The following is a 19,977-nucleotide window of genomic DNA, read 5'->3' on the forward strand; positions in this document are numbered from 1 at the left end:
AGACACACAAGTCGAGCACTGACACAACTATTCTTGAGATGATTAAGGAAGAGCCACAGTCTCACACCTAGGTTTTGACCATCCAATAATATACTAAGTTTATTGAGCAACTACTATGTGCAGATAGGGTACTAGTCATCACAATTACAAAGCTAATAAAGGTCAAGTACAGTGACCCCAAGGAGCTCAAAGATACATGAACTCTTACTGTAAAATGTGATAGGGCTTAAAATTGAGCTATGAACCAGATTCTTATCAGTTCACCTTAAGGTGAGTGATCAGACTAATTATACTCATCTGTTAAACAATGAAAGTAGAGTTCACATGATCATTACTTATGCATCAGCAAAGCCAGGATTGAAGCACGTTTTTAAGATACCTATTCTGGGATCAGAGAGGCAGAATATGAATATGAATGAACAGTAACCAGAATCAAGAGCGTGACATCCTGGATCACACTGGTATGGTATCAAGAAAAGCATGAGATCCAGAAAAGTATCACTGAACCCAAACTCAAACGGAAGAAAGTTAGAACAGGAAACAGACTGTTCTCTTGACAACTGTATTTATCTGGAGCCCTATCGTATTTCGTTTATAGCATGACTCATAATATTCCAAAGTGAATTGTCAGTAATTCTCAACAAATTCTTTAGGAGACTTTGTAAAATTCCAAGTTTCAAAATCCTTGGGTTAGGATTCTAGATGCAGAATTGAACTAACCGTTACACTGCGGCCACAGTTATGTGCCTTGAATGGAGAAAGTCCGATGAGCACAGAGCTGATGTTCAGCTGTCGACCCTGGTTCATCTGTATCAGTTATTAACATTAAAACACTTTTATTCTGATTGCCCCCAGACCCTGGGCCTTTCCAGACAACTGGATCCTGCCCAGGATCTCTTTGCAGCCCGGGAACTAAGCAGTGGGTACAGAAGGAGATCTCTAGGACCCCAACACAAAAATTATGGAGCAGAAATTATTATTGAGACCATCACCAGTTAGTGTCTTAACAGGTATTCCCGTGTAGTAGGAGCTCATAGTAGCGAGTGTGAATAATCTCTTAAATGACAGCATTTAGTAGAGTCCAAACAGGTAGCCGGAGCTCAGTGGCCGAGCACGCTGAGGACTCAGACGCGCCCTCAGGAAGTCTTCCACCTGTGGAGGAGGCAAAGCTGTAACCAGAGTACAGCCCTTAGCCACCTGTGAAGGAGACGGCAGTCGCCGGTCAGGTAGGGATCTCTCTGATTGCCCTCTGCACGTCACGCGATGCACTCATCTGCCCCGGGATGTTGTTTCCCGGGTCAGGGCCCTCAGTTCTAGTTGCTGACAATTGTATTCTTTCCTAGTGTGACTGCTTAAAATTGAGTGCAGAATCTCTACCTGCCATATTGCTAAGGCAGCTTTATTTCCTTTCATCATTTCCACAAAGCACCTTCTGCCAGTTTTACTCTGTGGGATTGGTGTCTCGATTCGTAAGGTGCTTGCAGCATGCTCTCTCCTCCGAGAGCTCTTTGTTCTTTGGGCCGCTGCCCTGTGCTGCCTGCTTGTATTCTGTTTTTGCTAGCGTTGTTAACAAGAGGTTGTTTGGGGTATTTTTCATTCTTTCTCTTCTGTTAGAAAGAGTAATTTCCTATTTGGGGTGGGAAGATAGATGTCTTTATACTTAGACCACTTGAGGGTGGAAGCCGAGAGAGTTTCCTTTAAAATCCTCACAAGCTCCCAATCATGGGGGCGACTTGGCCTCATCTGCAAAATCTACGAAGCTGTCAGCAGAAATTTGGCTTTGCCGTTTTCCAGTATGGTTCTCCTTCTCTAGATCGGAGTTTCTCGGCTTGAGCACTGTTGACCTTTGGGGCTGGATAATTCTTTGTTGTGGGGCCGTCCTGTGCACGGTCAGGCCTTCAGCGGTGCACTTGGCTTCAACCCATAAATGCCCGCATTTTTGCCAGATGTCCCCATTGGAGGGCCAGCTCACCCCAGGTTGAGAACTACTCTCAATAACAAACATGTGAAAGTAGGTTGACAAATAAATTATAAAATGTGTCGATAAGCAAAGCAAACACATTCATGACAAGGACAACAAAGAGCTGCAGAGCGCTGAATGTGGGCCAGCCGCTGTGTGAAGAGCTCTTCTCATGTAAGTAGCCTCATCAAGGGAGGTACCATTGTACCAGAATTACCCACACTTTATAGATGGGGAAGCTGAGGCTCAGGGAGGTCACGCACCTGCTAGCTGTCGGATCAAGAATCTGAGCCCAGGCAGTGTGAGCCCTAGAGTCAATGACTTGAACTTACCGTGCTGCTCTGTACACAAAAAGTTATGGGATTGGATATCTACCTCGCGTAGCACGGGAAATTACTTAATATTTTAAATCAGTATTGAATAGATTCCTTTAGTTCAATTAAATTTTAAAAATGCACTTTTCTTTGAATATACTCAACTAAATATCATGTATGAGAGCAAAACAGCGGGTCTCTTAGCATTTCTAAGCTCATTCACAGAATCTTTTGGAAAAGATTTGTCAGGGTGACCTCTAAAGCTTCTGTTTGTGGGCTAGTGCAACTTTGTAGTTTGTCAGAATGAAGACTGGTCAAACTGAACAAAAGATTATTTTCCTGATGAAATTAAGCAAAGCATCTGCCTTTGACCCATAGTAAGGAAAGAAAATTCATCCTCCTTCCTGAACTAGGTATGCGGTCTGATGCACTGTATGATAGTTTGACCTAGCTTCAGATCTTATTAAAAATTGAACATCTTTAACTAACAGGAAACCACTTTAGCCGATCAATCTTTAGCTTTCCGTAGTTGGCTTCCTATAATAGATAAGAGGGCTGGGCTCCAAGGTTTGTTACAAATGCATTACATCTGATTTATATCTAAGTGGGAAGCCTGCATTTTATATGATAAAATATAAAAACATTTTTGTGTTAAAGACTTTTTTAATATGTACTTCTATAAGGCCAAGGAATGGAAACTCCTAGAATGTTAATTAAAATTATAATAAAACCATAAAATAGCAAGAAGACAACTTAATTACAATAGCTTCATCTTGTTGGTTCTCTTAAAATTCCTATTATGAATTATAATTTTATTCAACGAGACCATAAGTAATATATTTTATCGTTCAGATGATCTTTTAAGTGGAGCCATTCAAGTGGCTCCTTTTGTTCCCTTAATTCTGAGGAGAAGTCTGTTATTGTAAGGACAATACTAGAAAATATCTCAAGTCTCAACTTTCTTGGCTAAACATCTTCCAGATATCACGTAATAAAAGGCACAATAGTACCAATACATTTTCTCTTCAGTGATAGTAAGGGATATTTTTGTCTTGATCTAGGGTGTTTGCTCACAGCATTAGATTTCATGATCTCTATAATGAGTACTTACCACATAGTAAGTAAACTGTAATTTACCTCCCACGCGGTCTTGACGTAGAGCAGTACTTAGCTATTAGCGTTTAGAGTGGGTCCTCCTGATACATAAATTAATTTATGGTTTACGTACCTGAATATAAAGTGGCTGTTGAGTACACAGATTTCTAGGAGAATAGTAGGGTCATTCAGGCATTCTTTACAAATTTGGAATTTGGGGAAACTGCAGAAAATAAAACTAAGCAAAATAGAACTCCTCAGAAAATAGAAAGTGACTTTTTTAAGGTTTGTTCTCCCAGTTGGCCAGAATCTGGGTTCCCCCACTTCAAGCTCTGAAGTTGCCAGAAACAATTCCTCCTACAGAGTGAGGATTATTATGTTTTATGAAGTAGCCTTCAGAAAATAGCACGATTGACAACTGTAGAGCTAGCAGAGAGCTAAGCTTTCATTAGTACATAAATACCATTCAATTTACTCGGTCAAAATGATGACCAGTCCAGAATACATTTTTCCATGACCTAGAGTGTTTTATAAAGTTGCCAACATGAGTAGAAAGTCAATCATCCTGATTCTAAGAGTATCTTTCCCTTTAAAAATGGTTATACCATCAAGTAGTTTATTCTTCCGTAAAAATCTGACCCACGTAAAAAGAACCCTTTACAACATGCTGAGAGGCACAACTATTATTTCATGTTGTATCTACTTGACAAAAGTGGGGGAATATTGTAGCTAAAAGGCTGCTCCTTCCAGCAGGCTTCTAAATGGCTATAGATGTTACGTTAGATTTCATGGTTATGATGATGAGCTTGTTGCAATGGAGCAGCATTGAGATTCAATCTCACTACACATTAAGGAAGAACGAAAGTAGGAATCCCTATATATCTTACTCAGTCATTGAATCTGAAAATGTAAGATCTGAGAGATGTGTTAAGTCGTGCAGGGAACCAAATCTGGAAGATAGGACTCATTTGTTTAAAAAAAAAAAAACGAAACTGTGGTACTTTCTAATGATCATCTCAGAAATAGAACTACGCAAATTGGGGTGAGAGGTGGATTTTAAGCCATAAACCATACTATAAATTATTGGATGGAATTCTTTTAATGGGAAGAAATTAGACACTGACGCATGAGATGATCACTGAAAGAGCCATGTTCAAATCCATGTTGCTCACAATGGAAAAAATCAAAATAGTTCAAATACATAATTCTTTCTGTTCTATGTGAGGAATACGTGTGGCTGACTTATTTAATAGGTAACTGCTTCTACTGATTCCATAGATTCAGAAGAAAGATTTGTGAGTACCAACTGCTGGTCATCATTACCGTTACTTTTTTTCATTGTTCAGCCTCTAAACATTGTGGAAGAGTGAAAATTAGACCAGTGCTATTCACAGCACAGCACACGCTTCTAGGAAGAGAGATCAGTGGGAACTGAAAAATTATGTTGTCATTTTTCAGCCTCCTAAAATTAAATATTCAGACACTGGAATTTGGGGACTATTTGGTGAATTTTCAATATTTAAAAAGAGATCTTAATCCTTAGGACTTAGCAGTCTTAGATAAGGGTCTTAGTGGAAGTTGTCAGGAAGAGGAAATTATGTTCAAGTGAATTCATTTTGCGTCTGATAATTTTAATAGAATTATGCTGGTTAGTCATAGAAAAAAATGAAAATTAGGGGAAAATTTTTTACTTATCTGCTATCTCTAGTTCTAACCAGTGTAGAAATTTGGAGGTTAACTGATTAATAGAAATTTTACTAATGATGTAATAATTAATTTAATGCAGTGATGACCTCTCAGCTCATTACACACTCTTCCGTGTGCACAAACGTTGCTGAGAATTTGATACAGTGTCAGTTTTTTTTAAGTATTCCTGAATAGATCTACCCACCTTGTGTTTAACAAAAGAACGTAGTACTCCCAATTGCATTTTGAATAATTTCTGTTAAGTTCTGAAGTTACACAGTTTTAAGTACTAAGAAGACTTAATTCTCTGTTTCTCGCAAGTAACACCAACAAAACAAAGTTGTTTAAGTAGCTTCAGTTTTTTGCTGAAATTTTGGCATTATCATCTACCTCTTTTTGATAGCTTAAAAATTAGTCAAAAGCTTTTTTTTTTTTTTTAAATCAGTATTAGCTCTAATAGGACTTTGTTTTTAATTTTTTCCCTAATTCGAGGTGCATGTTATAGCTTGCCATTGTGGTCATTGTGGTTCATTTCATTAAGCTTCTTGTTCTATCTGCTTTCTTGAGACTTGGGAAAGAGTATTTTTCTGAGTGATTGTACTATATTGTTCCAAATATAAGGCCACCCAGAATAGAAGGCAACCTCCAACTAGAAACAGCTCAAATATGGAGAAAGGCTGGGGGCCCAGAGCCCGGCGGGTCTTGCAGTGGTGGCAAGGGTGCCGAGGAATAGGACGATGCCTGCCCACTCTCCCGGTGAGTGAAGACCAGTCAGCTGCTGCATTTGCTTGTGCATACAGATGGCTTCTGTTGCTGGAGGAAAAGTTACAGTGGGGGGAGAGAGCAAATCTGTACACATGAAAGAAAGTTGCTGTGTGTGTCTGAATCTGGGGAGGGAAGCTGGGAGTAGAGTCTTTGATCTCCTAAATGGTCAGCATCAGTATTTTGTTTTGTTTTCCTGAACTTGGGGATGAAAGTCGAGTAACCCTAAGCACTGGAGAAAAGCAAAGGTACCCTGCACCTTTCATGAAAAGTTTAAAAGGCCTGTGGCCATGAAAATGAATTGTCTGTCGACCAGCCCAGAAAGTTGTTCCCTGCCCTTTAATAGGAATCGCTGACCCAAGACGTGGTGCGTACACTATGCGATCATGTGTTGTTTGAAAACAAGCAACCCTCAGGCTGGGAGTCTTATTTCCAATTTTATTAAGATTTTCTTCTTTTTAAATTCCCTGTCTCCGGAGCCAGCCAAGTTACAATTTTAAACAACCAGGCTTACTGTTATTGTAATAAATTCCAAGGGACTGTTTAAAATCAGTTGTTTCACTAGCATTTCACTCAGCATATTTTCAAAATAGTCCCGTGAAAATGTATTCGTCAGCTGAGAGTAGGTATTGATTGAACCTACATAATTCTCCAAATATCGTTCACAAAGATATATAGCCTTTTATTTTAGAGTAATTACATGGGATGTGATAGAATGAAGTGCTAGATTGTGTTATAATCTAGAAAACAACAGAGCACCCATTGGTGTACAACTTCACCAGGCATTTGCTTACCTTTGCAAGTTTACAAAAACCACATAAAATATGAACCTTGATCTTTCTAGTGATGACTAGTCCTTGGCCTACCAAGCGGACTTGAAGTAGAACTTTAATCCCTGAATAAGTTTCCCCACTGTGCAGTTCCTACTTTAGCCATTGTTATTATTAAAGAAATAAAAGAGTGTTTAAGGGAAGAACAGGACTGTCCTTAAGTTTAAACAATGCCAGCTGGCTCAAAGGATTTGGTTTAGGGAAACCAGTTATCATTGATTTTAGAAATTCTTTTAAATCAAAATGCCCTGAAAGATCGGAGGCCCCATGCCCAAGCAAAAGCATGCCAGGATTGAGATGCCTACCATTTTGCCAGTTCTGGGAAGGGGACATTTGAAACAGAAGGGCTGCGCAGCAGAAGGTTGGAAAGGAAGAGCTGGAAGGGGGGATAGCCAAGGATTATGGCCTGCCCGGTGAGATTACCAGTCAGAGGGCAAACTGCTCTACATTGGTCCTAAATAAGAAGTTTGAAGTGACCTCTGCATCACCTCAGAGGCCTTTTCAAAACCATTCATCAGGGTGGTAACAGTAGGGAAAGGGAATAGAAGGGAACCACAGCTATTCAGAGAAGAGCTTCCTTTAGAACTCCTTCATTTCGGAAACGTTTCATCTTTACAGAGGAAGAGGATGTCCAAAATTTGGTGTTGACATTGGGGGCAATGGTAGGCCCTTTCACCACCTTTAAACTTACTAATAAGTTCCCTTCTATTATTTGTTCGGGCACTATTATGTCTGATTTGATCTGAATTACAAATGCAGAAAAACAAAGACATTTTTCCCCCAGAAGGCGCTGGGGCTATTATAATTGGCTTTCCTATGTCATCACCTGCTATTAACATAATCATTCACAGCAATGGAGGACAGAGCTGGAGAGGTCCCCCAAATGTCCTGTCCAACAGCTTCTTCTCCCTGGTGACTAGTAGGGGTGGGGGCAGGACCTGATTTGGTTGTATTATTCTTTGAGCAAGAAAAAGAACATGGCTCCAGTTAGCTTGTGAGGTGGCAAGGATAGCCTTCAAGGACGTAGGAAGAAAGGACAGTGACAAGGGAAGGGGGAAGATACTCCAAACTGCAAAAAGGATAATCTTTGTAAAAACCAGTGGGAAATGTCAATTTCTCTACGAGTAGTATGGTCTGCATAAAACCCATACTTACACTGTTGCTGCTCTCGGATTCTCCCTCCCATCCCTAAAATGGACAACACAGAAGCTCTGCTGTAGGTGCTAGAAAATAAATGTCCCTAATCGCCGTGTGTCTTCCCTTTATGAAGCCACACATGAGGTACTTTCAGTGGCTCCTTCTCGGGGTATTAGAGTCATAAAATCAAGGTAAATGGAGCAGTTATTAATCTGTGATGCAAGAAAAAAATATCGGTAGATTTGTTGATGGACCGAAATTAAAATCTCTCACGCACTTCGAGTATCATGATCTCCATAAAAACAGGTTTGGGAAATTCTCATTTGGCTGCTTTTCTAGGAGGGAACATAACTGAAGTTTCACTTTTCCCCACTTCCTGCGTGGGTGACCATGACTCTCCTAGGCCGAGTTAATCAGGCCCAAGTGCTGGTTTTTCAGCAACGAGGTAAAGAGTCACCGAAGTACAAATATGTAATTTGCGGCCATAGTTTATTTTTTAAAAAAACCAAAAAACAATGCTTTCTTAAAGAAAATGCTGAGTTTGGTTAAATCTCTTTGGAAATGCTCTGCTATAGGTCTTTGCCTCCAAAGACACACCGTTTCTCCAATGCACGAATGTGATGTGTGCGTATTTGCTGAGACATATGGAATATAGCGTTTGTCTTGCTGACTGAGCATGTTTAATTCAGCTGCTGAGAGACTCACAAATTCCCTACGCTTGAGTATCTTTAAGTTTTAAAAATCATTCTTGAAATGTTCTTAATGGGCATTCCTGAGGGGGCATGGTTCTCTGTGGCAAATCAGAAATGACATCTGGACATGCATGGAGGTGGCTCTTGGTTAAGTGTTCTTGCTGGTCAAGCAGCAAGTGTATTCCAATTAACAGGTTGAGAGCATCTTAGGACAGGCTAGAGAAAAACTTCACCAAGCGGCTGATTCTCATTTGGCAGTGAAATTGAATACTGAATGACATCTATGCAGTTATAAACGACTTTTGTTTTAATAACAAAGTTGTTGATTTTCTACTAAGGGTTCTTTTAGGTTGTCATCAGGGGCTGATGGGAGTAACAGTCCACCCACCTCTCCAGCTAGCTTCAGTGGACATACCACACCTTCTCAGCAGCCTGAACCCGTGGTACATTCTCTTAAGGTAACCAACTGTGTCCCACCGTTTATCCAGAACTTCAGTTGTGTTGTGGCTTGTTCGCTATAGTCTGGTAGTCCTCACAGTCTTGTTTTAACTGTAGATACTTTAATTTTTGAAGTATTTTTTTTTTGAAATGACGAGTTCGAGTACTTCTGGTTGAATCTCTAGCTTTATCATTTCGTTTTGAGTGATGTGATTCATATCAGTCTGCATCGAGGCTGAAGTCTGTGCATGTATATATCCATGTGTGTAAACTCTCGTTCTGGGTACTTGTGCAGTGTCTGTAGCATGCGTGTCTGCAAAACGGAGTCAAGCATTGGCCAAAATAAGGAAGGATACCCGATTTTTCTTTCTTCCTGCAATTGAACTACATGGTGCAACCAACTGAAAGAAAATCTTGAACTAAAAACCTCCTCTGTCCCCCATTAAATTAGGTCTTCAACCTCTAATTAATGCTCTTTCATAGGGGATTAGAAAGTAGAGGGTCTTATTCATAAAGCTAGTTTTATTTTTGGCTCTTACTTCAGATCCTCCAAGGAATTCAGAAAAGATTTAGCTGAAATGTATAAGTAAAATTAATAATATAAATATGAGCTATGAGAAGAAACTGACGCAGGCAGTAACACTCACCTTAAAAATTAGGACAGTTTATCAATTCCAAGTACGCATCACCGTCCTTCACATTATCTGTAATTCCTAACACGTAGCCTTGATCAAACCGTTCTGAGCCATCAAGTAGGGAGCGTGCTCCAGCCCCGCGCTCGCTGTAGGAGTTTCACAGCTTTACTAAAACGCTTCTGGTTTCGGAATGATTTATCAGCAGCCTGAAGATGCACTCTTTTGGAGTGGGCCACACTTTCTTTGGCACGCATAAAGCAAGTAAGCAGATAAGAAATTCAAAATATGTATTGGATTTGGTTTTAGCAGGAGATTGCGCTCCCTTGTATTTTGCTGTAACTTCCATGAAATGCGCTGCTCCTCCCAAGCATATACTGATCGCAGGTGAGGGAAGGTAGCCGAACCGCGCCGCTGGCCAGCGCAATCCTGTCCCGGTTGGAATGCCTCAGCCAGTGAGCGACCGAGCGGAATTTGTGCGGGGAGGCACACGAGAATGAGGGGCGCCCCCGGCTCCGGTGGGCGCCTGCTTATCGACTGACCAGCACCTTGCTCTCTGCGGCAGCATTTCGATGCGGCTAAGCAGGAGCCCCATGCTAAGCGTGCTGTTACTTGAGCACGACCCAGACGCTGCTATCTGCAAAGCATCTTAGAACGAAAAAGTGAGCCGCTTCAAACCTGTAGTGTTAGCGTCCGCACTTGCTCCAGCAACACACGGCTCTAATTTTTTCAGGTTGAAAACGGTTTCCACCTGTTGCCTTGTTAAATGGCAAGTGTAGTTTGAATCAGATCAGCATAGTGGGTAGCTCTGCAACCTTTCCCAAATTTTTCACTGCACCTGTGCTCCTAGGGCCTAAAAGGAAGGGAAGAGCAAGGAGGAGCTCTTCAATTTTCTCTGCATTCGTTCTCTAGTTTTCATATAAAATGTTTATCTCAAGAAAGCTGTAATAGAGCACATTAAGTGTCCTCACTCGGCAGGTGGGTGGTACCGAGCGACTGAAGCATCCTTATTGCATACGGGGAGGCTCTCGAATACAGAATATGATTGCTTCCCTGACTCAACTGTGTCATGAAGCAGAAATATGTGCCTGTGGGAAATGCATCGTAGAGATAGCACAATGTAAAAGGAGAAACATAGCCACTCAATGCGTTTTGTTTTTCAGAACCCACAGATCCTAGAGTTGATTTATAGCATAAAATTTTTCTGTTGTGAAAGAATTAGAACAATGGCTCAGTTTCTCACCTGAGAGATCCGCCCTGCCCTGCCCCGCCCCGCCCCCAAATCTCTAGGCTTTAAGAAAGACCTCTGTGGTGGTGGTTTGGGAGGAAAGCGTTGTAATTCAGTGTGAGAAATTAGCCCCCTTATACTAACACCACATTTATCTTGCTTTAAAATTCATGCTATTAATTGGAGCTTCACTTCATTTGGTAGAAATTAACTGATTTGAAGTACACTTCTCTGAGGTGCATTAGAAATTGTAGGCAAATGAGCTTGTTCCAGGAGTTAAGTTTTCTATGCATCTTCAGTGAGCACAGTCAGGATTTCCTCGGAGTAGATGGAGAATGCGAACGGACTCTGAAGTAGTAGTAAGAACGGCTAGCCGTTTTGAGTTAACAAGGGAGTAGTTTGTGAATCAGATATTTCAGGATTGAACTCCAGTAACTACCCATGTAGACGATCTATGAACTTCACCTGAAGGTCCCACTTCATGCTTAAGTCGTAAATTTTGGCTCAAGTGTTCACTGGTGCCCGTTCGCAGGTGTGACCGTCAGCACTGACCACGATGACAACAGAACCAAGCAGTTCAGCAATGTCACAGTTCAGGGGGGATTCTTAGGAAATGCATTATTTTGGGGGTTTTGTTTGTTTTCTTGGGTCTTTTTTGCTATATTAGTGCTTTGGCTTATATGCGGATATGGAGAAAAATAACACTCAAAACCAAAGTTTTCTCCCTTTTTGACCTATAGAAAGTATGGCATGAAAACTTCATAGATTTGAAGAAATATTATTTTGAATCCATTTAGAGATAACAGAGAAGTGGAATCCTAGGCCTCTAAAATTGCTTAAAAGCATCCCCTCCCAACACTGTCTTTGCTCTAAAGTGTTGCTCAAATATTTTCACTGTAAGGAGCCAGTTTTTCTCTTTGATATTATCTAAAAACCATTTTCATAGTCCTTTTCTAGGCCCTGGGAACATGTCCAGGCAAGAACTGTGACGTCAGTAGTGTTCATGTTCGCTCGAGTTCTTTTGTACATATTCCTGGGTTCTGACCAGTTTCACCTGTCAGTATCATCTCTTTCAGTCCTCTTTTCTATAGGCCATGTCTACATATCATTTGGATTATTTGGCACATCATTAATTATATTGCTCACCTTTACAATGGAGCAAGAGTTACTTTCTCCAAATGGTTGCTATCGTTACATTCTCTTAATGACCCAATTAACTAAATTCACTAATGTCTACAATAATTAGATGCATTCAGTCGACTATTAGATTGCTTTTCAGGGCCATTCGAAAATCAAGTAGAATTGATCCCTTTTAGGTTGCAGAATAATCAACTATTTTAAAAGAAAGATTTTGCCATATATTAATCCACTCTGATATGCAGACACGGAGAAAACCAAAGGTTTTACAAAGTGGAGCTCCTTGATGGTTTAATTCATAACTAACAAGTTTTTTTCCATGTGAAATTTGCTTTTCTTTTTCAACAAATCCAGGTCTTGGATGTTCAGGAAACTGTAGATCGTCAACAGGGTAAAGAGTATGAAAATGACCTTAGTGAGACAGAAAAAGCTATAGTCAGAGAAATGTGCAATGTAAGTTTAATGTGCTTTATTGTGTATTATGTGTCGAAAGCCCTATTGTAGCTTAGTTACCACTTTATGAATATCTACTTTTTTAAAATGCTGGCCAAATGCTTTTATATTTTTATATGAAAATAAAACCTATTCCCCTGGTTTTTATCTTTAGCATATTTTATTGCAGTTTTATTAACAGTCATAAAATATTCAGGTAAGCGATAATCAGCCAAGTCTGGATTCCAGAATGATCCATGAACATTTTTAAATAATTTATTGTCTAAAATATTGTGCTAGTTTTGAGAAATGGGTTTCTGTTTCAAGCAGTACCTAAAAATCAGTATTTAAAAGCCTGTGATAAAACACAGCCTTCTTCAGACTTCTTTATAACCATACTTGGGGGGAAAAATCATGTGATATGGGCATTTCATGTCATGCAAAGTAGTATCTTTACCTTTCAGTAGTGGATTAAAGCTCAGAAAAGTTTAAATATGAACGTGAGAGATAGACACATAGAAATCAGAACACAGTAAAAAAAAAAAATGACATGCTATTTTCATGATGCATACCAATAATGTGATTTGGATTTTATTAATCTCTGGCTAAATTTTGAGTAATATGCATGGGTATATCATTTAATCAAAATATAATTGGTGAAGTTTGGTAAGAAGCTAAATAGAATATTGTAGAGGAATACATTTGTTAAAAGAAAAAAAAAAACACCATATTAAGCACTGATTTTAATTGGCTCTGTATTGTACTTTTATCCTCATATTCTTTATCAAAATTGCTCAGTAATACCTTTAAGCTATTAAGACCAGATATTCTCATTATCTACTTCCTTGAGGTGTTCTTGAAATCCAGTAAATGTTTTAAGTCCCACAGGCATTTTATATGTGGTGGGGCCACAGTTTTAGTCTCCTGCTTCTTTTGTTGTTAGCCGTTTTCCTTTTGAAACTCCAAGTTATTTTTCTTTCTTGCATATGTTTTCATCAGGTCATTCGTTCTAGAAGTCATAATTTCCGCAGTGCACCAGTCTTCACACCTGTAGCTTTTCAGCCTGGCCTTAGTTTTCAATTTGAATATTTCCTTCAGATCAAAAAGTTAAGCCAAATGCCTTAAAAACAGCCTGTTGCTTCTCATCTGTTTACTACAGAATGAGAAATAAAGTTCAGACATTAGGAATTGTAGAAGTGACCCCAGCTATCATTCCACAGGTTCTCCAAGAGTAGTACAACTGGATCCTTTGTAATTCAGAGGGTGGGTTTCACCCCAGCCACTGCGCAGGTGGAGAGGAAGCTCTGGGTATGATCCCCACATCTGCATTTTATGTTTGCAGAAGTTTAAAATCCCCAAATAAAGTTGCTCCCTCGAATTGTTCTCTAATGAAAAGTCAGGACTACACCCAGCTGTCCTCTGAGTACCAGCAGTCACCACTTTCCAAGTGGGATAAATCTGAGGACTTCCATTTACTTTTCCCAAGCATGAAAAGCAATATATCTTCCACAAAGGACCCTCTCCATTTTTCATAATGAGTGAAGTTCTGTAAAAACACACGCCAGGTTTGCTTGTTTTCTTGCCTTTTTGTTCTGGATATAAGACTTCTGTGACTAAGAAATGAATTTTCTAATGTCCAGAAGAAATGTACTAATGGACTGGGTCTTGATTAGTTCATGGTGATCTTTGTGTTGGACTATATTTCCACAAATGCTTCAGAAGACCATATGCAGTGGTGTGTTTTTCCCTGCAGGATATTACCAGGAAGCCAAAAGCTTGCCCTCCTTGTTTGCCTTTAGGGCTTCTGTTTCTTTGATTCCCAAAATTTGACCAAAAAACTGCAAGCCAACCCAAATCTGATATATCACTCTTACATTTGGAAACTCTTTAAATCCACACTTTTAAAGTATTTTTGTCACCATTATAAATTACATGAACATCCAACACACATAATGCATACTGGAGAATAAAGAGAAAAACAGATTGTGAGAAATTTTCATAGATAAGTAATTTTTTAGAAACTATCTAAGGTTATTAAACCTAGTAGAGGAACTATGTGCTTTTATAATGTCACAAAAATGTAAAGTTTTCTCATAAAGTGAGATCACTTCAAAGACTCCGGCTTTAGGATAAGAAGTTTTGCCTCTGTTCGGTGTTCCTCCTGGAGGTCAGTTGTCAACATCTCTACAAGGAAGTGACTGTTAGCCTCATGTCGATTAGTAAGAGGTGCTTTTATTCTCCTCCCAAACTGTGCCACAAAAATAGATTTAGTGTTTCTTACAATGCAGTACCTTTATCTTTTTGTGTTTTTTTTAAAGATTTTATTTATTTATTTGACAGAGACAGAGACAGCCAGCAAGAGAGGGAACACAAGCAGGGGGAGTGGGAGAGGAAGAAGCAGGCTCGATCCCATAACGCCAGGATCATGCCCTGAGCCGAAGGCAGATGCTTAACCGCTGTGCCACCCAGGCACCCCCCTTTATCTTTTTGTAGTAATGGTATTTTTTTAGGTCTGTTTGGCTCTTGTAAATTCCCTGAGGACAGCTGGAATACTTGACTGGTTGACTCAGACACCCACCTGTTGTTTCTTTTCGTTAACAAGTCACTACTCTGTGTCTACCTTAGTATCACTGGCTCATTTCAGAGTTCTGCCTTCTTGGACTCTCCTTTCACCACATAGTCATTTCAGGGTTAAGGGCCATGGTATTCTACTTTGAGTACTGGGAGAGTGCTTGCATTTTGGAGTTGTAACCATCTAATGCTTTGTGTCTGTGCTTCCGGAGGTATTTGGCTTAGAAGCAGAGGACAGATTCAGACATTCAAAGCATTTTGGTCAGCTGTATGTCTACATACCATGTAAGGGTTAGAAAGGGCAAGTCCATATCATCCCTTGGCTTCCTGATTCAGTGTTTGCACCTTTCCACTATTTATTAAGAAATGAGACTTTGCCTAACTCCCTTGTGGGAACCTTGAGCCCTCCCTTGCTGGATCATTCCTTTCTTATTATTTAAAGACCATAAGTACAACCCTCTTCAAATAGGACTGGTAAATTCTACCACATAGTGGTGTCCACTAAAAGACAGACTAATGGTTTCATTGCCTTAGAAATCAAAGTAGACAGAACCCTATATTCTTATGTATAACAATGACTGGTATTGGGTTTCCCTAGAGTATCTGCTCTATTTAAAATAAATGCAAAAACGAAAAAAAAATATCAATCATGAATGAACTGGTTTTGTGTTCATGTTAGAGCTATGTAAATTTTTAGGGAATAAATCAATCTGAAAATAATCTTTATAATGAATCACCCTAAGGATGGTAATGACTGTTAATTGGGGGAAGGCGGGTGCATTTTCCAATTAGCATTAGCATATTGGTATATCATTGGTGAATTCCGTGGTTTTACTTTCTATTCTTAATCTCATCTCTTGCTATTGTCCCTCTAAAATGACCCAATTTTTGACATATATCTGTTGATTCTTGAATGGATTCTTAATATTTTTCCTGCATTTGGATGCTCTCTGCTTTGATAACCTGAGAGATTGTACTGTTTGGTAGCTAAGATTTATGACTGAAGCTCCTCCCCCACTCTGTAGGAAAAGCCAGGGAAATTTACTAATGGCCCTAAGGCTAGTAGCTCAGGGCTTAAATAGCTCAAGAACTCCTTCATTTTCCTTAGTGGAGTCAACATTTCGGAATCCGTGGTTCAAGATGTAGGATCTAGAAACCAGGATGATTTTGCTCATGTGTTCTTAATTCTGGCTATACATAATTGGGAGCTTAAAAAAAAACAACGGAGGACCATGCTTCCCCTCTACCAGTGCAGTCAATCTGAGTGGCTGTACACTGTACTTGAAGAAGCTTACACGGTAACTCCCAGAGTTGAGGACCACTCATGTAACTAGAGTAAGCTGGCACATCATTCTTGAATTTTGACCCTGATTGCTGACAAAGCATAGTAGTTCCCTCTACTGAGCAGCTCTTGTGACTTTAGAGACTTCATCACATTTCACTGTTTGAGCTCATTCATGGAGATACTTTGTCTTGTCTTCACATTCCTCTTTGCCCTTTCATAGATACCCCTTTAAAAACCACAGATCTCTTTGTGGATGGAGCAGTTAAGATGCTTATTTAATTATTTATTTTACCTGTTTTAAGGTTGTGTGGAGGAAACTTGGAGATGCTGCAGGTTCCTGTCCTGGAATTAGGCAACATTTGTCTGGAAACCAGTACAAAGGACCAATGTGAGAGGCACTCTTTCGAACAAGAGATCACCACTGCCAGAGAGAGAGAAAAGAAGGAAAAAGTGGGTTTCCACAAACCTGGACTCATTGAATAACCTAGAGTGATTGTACATTGCACATATTTTCCCTCTAAAACCTTTAGTATTACTCACACTCTATTTCATGTCTCTCATTTCCATGTCCACAACAGTTCATCGCAAGTCAATTTCAAATAGCTTTGAAAATCACCATTTGGGTACCAATATTTTCATTAGAACTAAAATGTTTTTGACTCCTCAGATCTAAGATTGTAACTGGGAAATCTGCACGATTGAAGAATCCAGTAGGGCCGCAGGGTGTTTGATAGAGTTGACTCATTGCACAGAATGGTGGGACTTTCCTACCATGCTGTGTTGAGGAACAGGTGTCCTCCAGCTTTCCAAGTTTGAGAGTTGGGCACCCATTTCTTGTATTTTAGTCAACAAATTACGAATTCCTGGTGCCTAATGAATTTGGATGTAAGATAAGATTAGGTTTCTGGGATTTTGTTTTGACTTTTGAGGTGCTAAAAATATCACATAAATTCTCTTTACCAGCTAGAAGGGTAACAAGACTTTGTAGAGTGCTTATCAGAGCATACCATTTATTTCAAACGATCAAGATCAATATGGCTTTTCTTTTAATCTTGCTATATTCATGAAGACACATCTTGGGGACGTACCAACTTCCATATTCATTCAATGTATCCATTGATGTTAATATTAATTCCAATTAAAGAACAAGCAAACATAATTTTTCTAAGTGTTTCCAGCTGTGAGATGTCAATTTCTACAATTTAGTTTCTAGATCCGCTGTTATATTTAATAAACTTTATGTAAACTTTAAAATATTGCACTGCATTTATGAAAAAAGCTTTCTTTGCCTACAGCAGCTAACGTTTTATGAAACTGACGCATGTCCTTCATTATTGAGGCTAAAAGCTCTTGTTCAGATTGCTTGAGGTTTGAAAAAGAGGTGTGCTAGCTTTGCTTAGTTTCTTATTTTTGGTATATATATATACACATAATATTAGACTGTATTAGAAATGCTATGATAGGTATTTTGTGTTTTTTTCCAAATGCAATGATAGTTTCTTGTATGAATGTGCAAGAGGCCTGTGACAGAATGCTAAGTTTTTATTGTAGTTTAAGATTATAAAAGTAGGAATGCAACAATTCCCAGTTTTTAGATTTCTTCTAAATTACTCAGATTGGATTCATAACAGATATTCATTGTTGCTGTTGTTTTTTAAATAGACTCATTACAGTGTATTAATTGTCATTGGTGAAGGAATTTCGTTATACTTTTTAAAATGTTGCTGTGATGAAAAAACAGCCTGTTTTCAGAAAATATTTATGAATTAATTTACTATAGAATTATCTCCCTAATTATTGTAATTGGGTTACCAGTTAAGCTTATCTTTCTTTTGAAATGTTATATTATTAGTCTGTAAAAGAAAATCGCTTGCTCTATTTACACCTTCTCTTGTAGAAAAGCTTTCATCCTTAAATTGTTGTATTCCTACACTCTGAAGACATTTAAAACAAGTTTTTGTGCCTGCAGTAGACACTGCAGAAGCTAATACAAGGAACACTGGTCTTTTGACAAAATACTTGTGTAAATTTTGATACTGTATTAAAACTATTTTTTTAAAGTTCTGCATAAAATTGAGTATCAAATATATGTGTTCATCTTAGCAATGGTAATAAATTATTTAATCTCAGTGTTTTTTTTCCTTCAAAATGTTTTTCCTACGTTGAGTAGATTTCTAATACTAAGTAAAGTATCACAATGTTTCTGTACGATGGTGTTACTGGTGGTAATACAGATGATTCATTATCTTAAATATAGAAGGAATCTTTCAAAATATGCTCATAAAGGATTTAATATTCAGGTTACTCAATTCATACCATTCTGTTATAAATTCTAAATTTAGAATCGTCTTTATAATCTTTTTTTTTTTTTTAATTTTATTTATTTATTCGACAGAGATAGAGACAGCCAGCGAGAGAGGGAACACAAGCAGGGGGAGTGAGAGGAAGAAGCAGGCTCATAGCGGAAGAGCCTGATGTGGGGCTCGATCCCATAACGCCGGGATCACGCCCTGAGCCGAAGGCAGACGCTTAACCACTGTGCCACCCAGGCGCCCCTAGAATCGTCTTTAAGAATATTTAAAAATCAGTGTTATAAAATCTTTCACTTGTTATAATTCATGTAGATTTAATTCAGTTATTGTTGTTTTAAACAGTCAATAGGAAATATACTAAGGGGAAATACTGCAGAGTGGAAAACTGGGCCTCTACACTTCAACATATATACATATATGACCAAGACAAATTGAAAAATGCACACATACACATGCCCAGAGAACACACCTGCTTCTGGGAAACCATGAAGAAGACGGGAATAAGGCTTCCTACACTGAGCATTAGCCCAAACTTTGACAGACAGGCCAGGGCCTGAATCTTGCTAGTGCCTACAGTTTATCATAAAAATGTATGGCATCATTCTCTTCTGTGATCAGTCTATGATCTCCTTTTCTCCAGAAAAAGGTTAATTTATACATCTTGGCAGAATATTTTTACCAGCCTTGAAGCTGACAGACTGACGATCATAATCTAAGCTTTACAAATGAAGGCCTTTTAAGTTTCCAGCGCATGCTCAAGGCACAACAGAAAACTCAGATCTGATGTGACATCCAGTGATACATCATGGAATGTGAGCGTGTCATGCATCGCACTGGCTGGAGCCAACAAAGTCGGCTTTACTGAGTACAGCACCGAATAAACGCTCTTCGGCTGAGCAAAGCAGACTTTGGGCCAGCAAGTTCAGCACTGGACTCTATAATCAGCACTGTGGGTTCGAACAACTTACCCGTGCTTAGCCTCTGTGTCCTGACACACTGAAAGGAGAGAACATCTAGCTCACTGACTTGCTTTGAGGTTCTTTAGAGTCTGCACAGTTCCAAAGTTCATGGTCTTGGCGGTCCACAAGGAATAATGACAAGTCTCCCAAGACGTAGGAGCCTAGACCCAGGAGCTGTGGCAGTGTTCTACCATTAGGCTGGGAGAGGGAACCACGTCAACATGAAAGGTCTATGACCCACATAAGAGATTCTAGCTGCACAGTTCGCACTTTCAAGCTCCGTTTTCTGTAGATCAGCCTATGTAGCCGCAGGCCTTATCCTGGCCAATTACAGTTGGTAATGGTGGAAATGGAGAGAAAAAAGGGGTAATAGTCTGATTCTCAAAGGAATGATATGTTTGAAAAACAAAATTTCCACAACTATTTAATTCTGTAATTTTCATATCACTGAAAACATTTAATAAAGACATTCACTTTAAAATGGTAGAGTATCTGCATTAGCTCCCT

At 39.2% G+C, this 19,977-nt stretch overlaps 1 protein-coding gene across 5 annotated transcripts in view; it reads left to right on the plus strand.

Annotated features, from left to right (window-relative positions):
* CCDC85A (coiled-coil domain containing 85A) overlaps positions 1-18,328 on the plus strand; it is a 190,054-nt gene extending 171,726 nt beyond the window's left edge. Inside the window, exons 4-7 of one of the 5 annotated variants that reach the window (XM_026485566.4) lie at positions 5,677-5,811; positions 8,815-8,934; positions 12,266-12,364; positions 16,502-18,328. In XM_026485566.4, coding sequence (XP_026341351.1) covers positions 5,677-5,811; positions 8,815-8,934; positions 12,266-12,364; positions 16,502-16,591 — 444 coding nt within the window. In that variant the 3' untranslated portion in view covers positions 16,592-18,328. The remainder of the gene's footprint in view (positions 1-5,676; positions 5,812-8,814; positions 8,935-12,265; positions 12,365-16,501) is intronic. The other 4 variants (XM_057308982.1, XM_057308984.1, XM_057308983.1 and 1 more) reach the window with 4 other exon arrangements.
* The last annotated feature ends 1,649 nt before the right edge of the window (positions 18,329-19,977 follow it).

Source organism: Ursus arctos, unplaced genomic scaffold, assembly GCF_023065955.2.
Source record: "Ursus arctos isolate Adak ecotype North America unplaced genomic scaffold, UrsArc2.0 scaffold_8, whole genome shotgun sequence".
Lineage (NCBI taxonomy): Eukaryota > Metazoa > Chordata > Mammalia > Carnivora > Ursidae > Ursus > Ursus arctos.